General features: G+C 47.6%; 1 protein-coding gene across 1 annotated transcript; it reads left to right on the top strand.

Annotated features, from left to right (window-relative positions):
- Positions 1 to 6,795: 6,795 nt before the first annotated feature.
- On the top strand, positions 6,796 to 9,447 carry LOC147888861 (putative serine/threonine-protein kinase PBL7). The gene is made up of 7 exons (XM_087392379.1): positions 6,796 to 7,300; positions 7,518 to 7,769; positions 7,879 to 8,039; positions 8,134 to 8,210; positions 8,309 to 8,447; positions 8,965 to 9,120; positions 9,262 to 9,447. The coding sequence occupies exons 1-7, from the start codon at positions 6,796 to 6,798 to the stop codon at positions 9,445 to 9,447; spliced, it is 1,476 nt and encodes a 491-aa protein (XP_087248505.1).
- Positions 9,448 to 9,740: the final 293 nt, after the last annotated feature.

Raw genomic sequence — 9,740 nt, 5'->3', positions numbered from 1 at the left:
AATTTTTTTTATTAATTCTTTATCTAGATTTTTTAAAAAAAATTTGAAGAGAGAGGAACTAGAGAGAGAAAGGTTCCCGCCAGGAGGGGAGGAGAAGGAGAGGATGGAGGGGCGGTAGGGAGGGAGGAGGAGGGGAGGGAGAGACGGGGGCGGGGTCGACAGGGGGAGGGGGGAAAGGAGGGGGAAAGGGGGGCGGGGGGGGAAGGGGCGGGGCTGGGGCAGCCTCCCTTAGAGGGGGGGAAGGGGAAGGGGGGGGCGCTAGCGGCCGCGGCCGCCAGACCCCCTGGAGGGGGGGAAGGGGGGATGGGGGGGTGGAGGGCAGGGGGAAGGGGGGGAAGGGGGGACTAGCGGCCACGAAAGGGGGCGGGGGGGGAGGGAGGGGGGGGCTGGCGGCCGCGACTGCCAGCAGGGGGAAGGGGGTGGGGGGGAAGGGGGGGGGGCTAGCGGCCGCGGTCGCCAGCAAGGGGAAGGGTGGGTGGGGGGGAAGGGGGGGCTGGCAGCCGCGGCCGCCAGCAGGGCGAAAAGGGGGGGGGGAAGGGGGGGCGAGGGGGGAAGGGGGGAGGGCTAGCGGCCGCGGTCGCCAGCAGGGGGAAGGGCGAGTGGGAGGGAAGGGGGGGTGGAGGGCAGGGGGAAGGGGGAAGGGGGACTGGCGGCCGCGGCCGCCAGCAGGGGGAAGGGGGGGCTGGCGACCGCGACCACTAGCAGGGGGAAGGGTGGGTGGGGGGGGAGGAGGGGAGGGGGGGCTGGCAGCCGCAGCCGCCAGCAGGGCGAAAAGGGGGGGCTGGCGGCCGCGACCGCTAGCAAGGGGAAGGGTGGGTGGGGGGGAAGGGGGGGGAAGGGGGGGCTGGCAGCCGCGGCCGCCAGCAGGGGGAAGGGCGGGTGGGGGGGAGGGGGGGGCTGGTAGCCGTGGCCGCCAGTAGGGCGAAGGGGGGGGAAGGGGGGGGCTGGTGGCCACGGCCGCCAACAGGGGGAAGGGCGGGTGGGGGGGAAGGGGGGGTGGGGGGGAAGGGCGGGAAGGGGGGGCTGGCGGCCGCGGCCACCAGCAGGGGGAAGGGGGGGAAGGGGGGGGGAGCTGGTGGCCGCGGCCGCCAGCAGGGGGAAGGGGGGGCTGGCGGCCGCGACCGCCAGTAGGGGGAAGGGGGGTGGAGGGGAAGGGAGGGCTGGCGGCCGCGGCCGCCAGTAGGGGAAAGGGGGGAGGGGGGGCGGGGGGGCTGGCGAGGGGGAGGGGGGGGGAGGGGGGCGGGGGCTAGCAGCTGGGGGGGGAAGGGGGCAGGGGGCAGGGGTGAAGGGAGGGAAGGGGGCGGGGGGGAAGGGGGAAGGGGGGCTAGAGGGAAGGGGGGGGAGGGGAGGAGGGGAGGGCGGGGTCGAGGGAGGGAGGGAGGGAGGGAGGGAGGGGAGCGGAAGGAGAGAGGGAGAGAGAGAGAGGGAGAGGAGAGGAGGGAGCCGAAGGAGAGAGAGGGGAGAGGAGGGAGGGGAGTGAGAGAGAGAGTGAGGGGAGGGAGAGAGAAAGAGAGAGAGAGAGTGAGGGGGGAAGGTATGGGAGAGAGAGAGGGAGTGAGGGAGAGAGAAACAAGGAAGTAGAGAGAGAGAGGTCGAATTCTTACAAGAGCGATAAATAAGATTTGACTTAGGAAGAGAATGAAAGGGACTTACTAGAAGAAAGTATCAAGAAGAATGTTGAACACAAATTTGAATTCTTACAACTAAGAGTAGAACTATCACGAGCAAGAGCGACACATAAGATTCTTGCTCAAATAAGATTTGACTTACTATCACGAGCAAGAGCAACAAATAAGATTCTTGCTCAAATAAGATTACTATCACAAGCAAGAGCGACAAATAAGATTTGACTTAATATCACGAGCAAGAGCGACAAATAAGATTTGGCTTACGAGAAGAATGAAAGGGACTTGACAAATAAGATTTGACTTACGAGAAGAATGAAAGGGACTTACGAGAAGAAAGTATCAAGAAGAATGTTAAACACAAATTTGAATTCAAAAGGAACATACGAGAAGAAAGTATGAGAAGAATGTTGAACACAAATTTGAATTCAAATTTATAATGAATTCAAATTTCCCTCTCTTTTTTGAAAATTCAAATTTATACGTAGGAGGAGTGGGCTAGTTTTTCTTATATATACTCTTCTTTCCATTCATTCATTCTCACTCTCTCCTCATTTCATTGAAGCAACCAAGAGCTGAAGAGAAAGGATAAGCGGAGCCTTACTTTTTTCACTTTTTCCAGGTACTTGCATTCTTTTTCATTCGTCTTGTAATTCTTTTTCTTTACTTATAATTCTTTTTCAATTAGTTTCTTGTTAAAGTTTTTGAGTTCTATTTCTTAAAATTCGTCTTGTAATTCTTAAAATTCATCTTGTGTTTTCTAAAGTAACTGTAATAGACAAGAAATGAAACTACAGTTCCACAAAGACTTTTTAGTTCTCTAATGTAAAGTTATAATAGACAAGAGAGACAAAGATGACATCTTCTAGGCTAAGCTAATGGAAGGTGTTTTTTAACACCATATGGCTTTGAGTTATATGATCTACTTCTTGTACAAATGTGTCATGCTTTTTTTTAAATGTACTCTAGTTTTTTAAATGTACTCTAGTTTTTTTTCTAATTTGATTTTTTAAAATCTTACTTTTTGTCTCTTTTAACAACATGAAGTCCTCTTTTTTTAATGTACTCTAGTTTTAATAACATGTCACGTCATTTTTTCTAATTTGCTTTTTTAAAATCTTACTTTTTGACTCAAAGTTTTGTTTTATAAGAGCCTCTTTTTTTGAAATGCTTTATCCAAAATTATCTCACAAAACGAATTTGGACATTGCACTAGTCCAAAATTAATGAAATAGGTGTTACTTGATGCTAGATGACTGAGTCAGTATGCTCTTCATGGAATTTAAATGAGAAGAGATAGATTCTCCTCTATCTAATTTTAGATCAAAGAATTTGATGAGCAAGATAAACTTGGAACATCTCCCCTATGCTCCAAAAACATGCTCAAGATGAGTCCATGCAGCATGAGCAATCTCACAGCCATCAATGTGGTGGTGGATAAAAGAATCACTCAATCCAAGAGCAATTATGGCTTGTGCTTTTTCATCCTTAGGGAGCCATAAAGCTTCTCCTTCCCTAGTTGTTGGTTTATGTTGTCTTCCATTAGCCACCTTCCAGATCCCCTTTTTCATGAGAATAAATTTAGTTTCGTCTGCCAAGTATGAAAACACTCTCCCTCAAACTTATCTATCTTGATTTTGGAGGCCATTTGGGAAGGTCTTACCAATTTAATGGCAGTGTCTAATCCCTTTACAAAAGATCAGTCTTTCTGAATAAAGAAATCACCTTCACCATATAGATGCAAATTGCTAGAAAAAAATTCAAAAGAACCTAGTTGTTTGGCATATGCATAACCAGTTGGCTTCTCCCAAATCCTCCTAACTGGGGTCTTCTTTACTTTGTACTTTGTCCTTGTAGTCTTCTTCAAGTGCTTAGCATTGGAAGAGCATTGAGAACTTGGCATGTTGTCAAGAAATCAATACCAACTTAACTTCAAAGAGCATTCTTTGAACTGAAAAAGCAATCTCTGAACTGTACTTTAACCCCACTTTATACCTCAAGCATCAACTTATCATTTAGTGCAGCATCAAACTTCAAGAAATGTTTAGAAATGCTTGCAGAAAACAAAGGAACCTTGGAGGCTTGATACCTCACTCCACATAGCATCAAACTTGGGAATTTTGCTATGTAATCAAAGGTACACAAGAAGAGAAGACTCAGTACAAATCTTAGGCGAAATGACATGTCACATCACCCGGGGCAGCAGCATCTTCATCAACAGAGAAAGCCATGTCTTCTCCTAAAGCGACTGTTTTTTCATCGATTTCTCCCTTGATACTAGACCAAATCACTCCATATTTCTACTGTGGGTAGCTCTAGTAGTTGTCCAACCATGGCTAAGAGGAATTGCAAAATGAGATACTACAGTGACCGGCATTGCAAGAACTTCGTAGAGGAGACAGAGAAGCAGTGCGTGAGAACGGCAACGAATTGTGACAATCCCTCCAGTCAAAGAGGTCGCCCAGGCATGAGGAGAGTCCAGCTGAGAGGATTTCTCAATCCATTGCTTGGATGAAGAGAACTCAACTTTCCAAGGTCACGGTGGAAGAAGAAAGGATGAGAAGCATTTGGGGAAGAAGAGGGAATCTTCTTGGAATCTTGTGGATACTCTTCCTAGGCACTAGGATTATCAGCAAGCTCTGATACCACATGTTGGTTCATGGATTGAACAATAAGGCAAAGATGAATCACATTGAACACTTCTTTATTCATGAGTGGTTACATACATAGGCAACTGCCTCCATGTTGGTAGATCCTAGTGTAAGAAAACAATACAACCTCTGTGCTCAACATATAACAGGATCTCATATGCAAGAGAGAAAAGCAGATAGTATGGAGAATCAAAAATTTAATTACTGTAAAACTAATACAATAGATGGCGCTGCCTCCCAGTCGTGTGCTCCTGTGAGAGAAGCTTCGATGGCAATATGGAAACAGTAGAGGACGGAGGCTGGATGCTAAGGAATCAGGGTTGCTGTAGCCAGTGATAATGATGGGCTTCACGGGCTTGCTCTTATATAGCCACCAGTCGTAGTCGGTTAGACCCAATTGGGTGACCGACCAAGCCCGCCTAAAACAGTCGACTGGGGGTTGGTCCCGAAATAGGCCACCGACCACACAATAGAACCATGGCGCAGAATAGAGCAACTAACCTACGAATTCTCTTCGGCCCACAGCCATCCAGGGTCATCTGGGGCTCCAAACAAGCCCCGCAGCCCGAGAGTAGGCTGCCCTGGGAAATGCTCCGTCTACCCTCAGTGCGGTCAGTCATGGGATGCCTTCTCGCACTTGCATGTAGCCTAGTTGGCAGTATGCCAACTCTATCTGAAGCCGTCCAGTCATCAGGCCACACATGGCCCCCATCTGGTGTCCAAACCAAGACCTACCGGATAACCGAGTTACTCAAATGCCTTCTCCTCATATGGGGGGCTTACAAGTAGAGTTAGCTGGTTCCCACATAGGTACACGAGAGTGGAGCATTGATATCTAACACCTAGATCCACAATCATCTCCATGATTAGCTCAATCAGTTACCTCCTATGATCACTCCAAATCTGCACATCACACCAGCCTAGCATACCTAACTGCAAAGTCACTAGAACCTTCTAGCATACCTACACTCATATGACTCCTAGCCCATAGGCACACACACACTTACATTAATTTGTCCTTCAGGTAGGCCTCAGCTGCATGTTGCATGGCAAGCAAGGCATCTCTAGAAATATGCCAAGGAGCCTCCATAACTTCGCGCCTATAAAACTGGGACGTTGAGCTAAGGTTGAGGTCCTGCATGACCTCGCGTACCACCCTTGCGAAGCTCGCCATCGGGATGAGCAAATCGATTGACCTTTGAAACTTTCTGATCTCCTGAAGTGCCACCGTCCCCGGCTTGAATCTGTATCGTCTCACTGGAGGAGGGCCTTGACGGGGATCATTGGGGGGATAGGGGGGGAGGTTATCACTCTCTGTCTCAGAGTCTGGAGGTGGGTCTAGCTATGTTGGTCTCTGCGGTGCCTTTATCTTGGGCCTGGCCATGGGGGATGGAGAGGTGTGCGAGATAAAGGGTGAGGGTGTGAGACATAGGGTGGAAATGTCAAGGGCAAGTGGGAGGTGGTGCGGGAGTGGAGAGCTCTTTAAACAATGAAATGAAAATGAGGGCCCATTCTTTTATATAGGGCCCAAAATCCTAATTTTTAAAAATACTTATTTCAATAAAAACTCTAAAAAAAGTAAAATTAGTGCAACCTTGAGCTAAATACTTATAATTAACATCCAATAACACAAAATTTATCATTTATACTCCAACTCATGGCCTTTATACGTTGGCTTTACTGCAAATCACATAACTAAAATTACAAAGAAATTCTGAAACTTATGCATGGGCATCCACATTGGAAAAGTTTACACCATCATTTTCATCTCTCTCCACCCATATGCGCCCTTAGACAAATTACAATTACTTCCATCATTGCAAAATTACAATTGATGAGACTAAAATACAATTACTTCCATCATTCCAAAATTAGGTTGTAAAGTAAAGCATTCATATGCATGATTGTTTCATGATGATTACACTTTGGTTTCAAACCCATTACCTAATGGACTCGTACTTGAAACCTCTTATACATGTTGGAGCCACCACCCTAATGGCTTTGTGTGTGTGTGTTTTTTTAAATTGGCGTGAGCGTGCATAAAATATTGGAGTGCCAACCAAGCTTAAGTGCTGTGAATAAACTTCCCAAGTCTTCATGACTGTTGACTTCCATGACACGTGGCACTACCCTATGAATGGCATGTCAAACTTCAAAGTCAGAAAAAGGATATATAATATAAGAAAGATAGGATATAAGAAGATGCCGAGTGGAAGGTAATGTCATGCATGGGGATGTTAAGGAATGTCCGGAAGGTGCCCTTTGGGCATTTTGCATGCCTACCTCCTCCCTCTTCGTCCATGGCCAAAAGCTCTTCATCTTCATCTCCATCAATTCCTTATCCTCCTCGTGCTCCTTCTTCTTCCTCGTCTTCTTCTTCTTTACCTTCGTCGTGGTCGTCGTCTTCTTCTTGTGTGTTGCTGTTATCCCTGTGCAGCCATGGCTCCTCGTCACCTTGAGGCTTCGTCTCCCCACATCGCGATCGCACCCTTTGGATCTGCTGCACTTTTCCCTCTACGATGTCGAGACCACCTCTCCCATCTTCCCAGATCTCCCACACTTCATCCTCGCAGTCCCGTCCAACTTGCCTTTCTTCCAAGAGCTTTGATCGCACCAGGCAGAATGTCCCTGGCTGTGGCTTCCTCTCGGCTCTCAGGTCTCTCTTCCGGAGCCCCTCGCATCGACGCGTCGATTCTCTCAACGCCCATCCGCCCGTCTGTCCCCCACAGCCGCCGCCTGCCTTGCCCCGCATCGTTCATTTCACACTACTGCAATGCGACTCTCATCAAAGCTCCTTCGCGACCGCGCCACCCTCTCCCTTGCAGCTCCTTGCAGAGGAAGACAAACTACGGGCTCCTTGCTATGAAGACAATTCGCCTGCTTCAGTTGCAGGGAATGCGGAACAACTGGACGCGACCTGTGAAGCTGTCATACAAGGCGTTCATCTTCCAACGGCCTTAAAACATGCGTACACCAGATTCACGATGCAGGAGCTTAACATGGCAACCCTGAACTTCTCCAAACGTGAGTTGCAAAGGTCCATGTTGCATTTGCAGTTCTTTGGCTACTCACCTGGAAGCGTGTATACAGCTTGATTCTCTGTCCGTCTACTCTCGGTTGCTTTCATTTTCAAGGACCATGGAGAGAAATCGGCAATTAATGAGAAATCTCTGCGCATCCCTCGTTCGATGAAGACACATCTCTCCAAGTTTCTCTAACCGCTTCTAACGGTAAATCGCAGAAAACATGCTGGGAAAAGGCTCTTCGGGCGCCGTTTATCGGGGAGAACTAGTTACAGGTCTCCTAGTAGCTGTAAAGGCTTTCACCTTCAGGTTAAAGACCGCGGAGCTGGACTTCATCAGAGAGATCCAGATAATGCCGCACGTTCAAAACCGACACATTTTGCCGCTTCTGGGCTACTGTATCGAGGATCGCCATGCTTTCCTTATCTATGTCTACGTGCAGCGTGGAAGTCTGGACGGTTGGCTTCGCGGTATAATTATGCAGTGCTTGTTTGCGGTGGACCAATTTCTTTATGCAAGGACAAGAAGAAAGCTGAAGGGAAATGCGCTCAAAATTTTGGTAGTCTCCCTTCTTCCTAGGTACACGCGATCAGAGAGTGCTCTCGTGGAGCGCACGTTGTAAGGTGGCTATCGGGATTGCAAGAGCCTTGGACTATCTGCACACGGGCTGTAAACGCCCGGTTATCCACAGAGACGTGAAACCATCCAACATTCTTCTCTCAGAGGACAATACCCCAAAGGCAAGGAAGCCATCTCTGCTCCCATGCCCGATCTCTGATGAATGCATGTGTTCCTACATCTATGCTTTTCAATGAATCTTTTTCAATCGTTCAGTTATGCGATTTCGGACTAGCAACTTGGGCTCCTGTCAACTTTTCCACCATAAGCAAGCAGGTCATGGGCACTTTCGGGTATGGAATTCATCTCATTCTTAAGCGTTCTTCGGTTTGCAATGGTCATATGGCACTGTAAAAGCTTAATATGAGATACTTCTTTTTCTGGACTGCAGATATCTTGCTCCCGAGTACTTCGAATTTGGTAAAGTCTCCACGAAAGTTGACGTTTATGCATTTGGGGTGGTGCTGTTGGAGCTCATGACAGGAAAGCGGCCAGTTCAGTCCTTTGGAGAAGAAAATCTTGTCTCATGGGTAAAGCTTCTCTCATCCTCAAGATCTTTGGAGCTCGCTGATCTCCTCCTCATGGATAGGGATTACTAGGGAACTTCAAGCTTCATCATTGATACGACTCTCCATCTGTGAGACGAGTAAAGGGACTTATCGTTAACCTTTCATTAAGAGGTCGGCAGAAAGTTCTCTTACTCTATGACGAAGAACCACTTACCTATTTATAGTAAGAACAAGTGGCCTCTCGCCTTCATTTCCATTCCTGAGCTGTTAATGGACAAGAGTAAAGAAACCTTACGCTGTAATTGTTTAGAGATTTGCATAAGTTTTCCCTTTCTCTACGTAAGTGACAGATTGCTCACGGGCTTGTTCGCAAGGATTAAAGGGAACTAAAGGAGACTCCGGCTTTAGGATGTGCGCATAATTTTGTGCTATCTCTGATATGTTCTGCAGATTTTGTCTTGTTTGCTCTTCATAATCTCGCTCTTCGCGCAGCGTAAATCCTGAATACTGAGGCACTTCATTGGTTTCAAATCTTTAGGCGAAGAATTTGATCTGCAGCAATACTGGCTGCATAGAAAAACTGGCAGATCCTAACCTGAAGGGCTTGTATACCCCCTCACGAATGCAAAGGATGCTCTGCATAGCCGCCCTCTGTGTTCATCCGATTGACACTATCCGGCCCTCTCGCAGCAAGGCAATTCCTTAATTACTATTGACTTGGCATTTTTGACTTATGGCTCATTGGATTGCTACTGGCTTCTATCTCCAGGGTCCTGCTAAGGTATGTTGTGTATGAGACACAAGATGAGACATTGCATGAGTCACATCACTGCAGGTCTTGAGCCTTATGGAGAAAGAGCAAGATAAGAGTCTGAACCAGTTATTGTGCGAGGCTTATGCCAGCTCCACTGTCTCTTCAAATGAGCTGCCCGTTGCAAATGAGCCTGCAGACTATAGAAGACCAAACGAAGAAGATTTCAAAGAAACATATAAGGTGGTGACTCAAAACTTCAAAATATAGTTTCATTCCGAAGGCATCCCATTCACAAGTAATATCGTTGAATTTGAAGACTAAAACTTCTCTAGAAATAACAAGAACAAGTAATCTTGTAGAACTCAAGATTCAAAGGAAGGGAAAATGATGTGTACTTGTTGCATGCCACATGGATGATTAAGGGAAAAAAACCACAAGGTTATGAGAGGATTGGCATGATTTTGATTACTTTCAAAAGGTCTTAGCACATATCAGGAGATTGGATGGGAATGACAAAAGTGGTCTCGCCACCATATACTATCATATATAGTCAAAACAAC

The sequence above is a fragment of the Dipteris shenzhenensis genome, chromosome 21, assembly GCF_047967505.1.
Source record: "Dipteris shenzhenensis isolate YYH24624 ecotype China chromosome 21, Dip_SZ_1.0, whole genome shotgun sequence".
NCBI classification, from domain to species: Eukaryota; Viridiplantae; Streptophyta; class Polypodiopsida; order Gleicheniales; family Dipteridaceae; genus Dipteris; species Dipteris shenzhenensis.
Note: the sequence above shows the minus strand (reverse complement) of the source record. Positions and strands in the feature narration are given on the sequence as shown.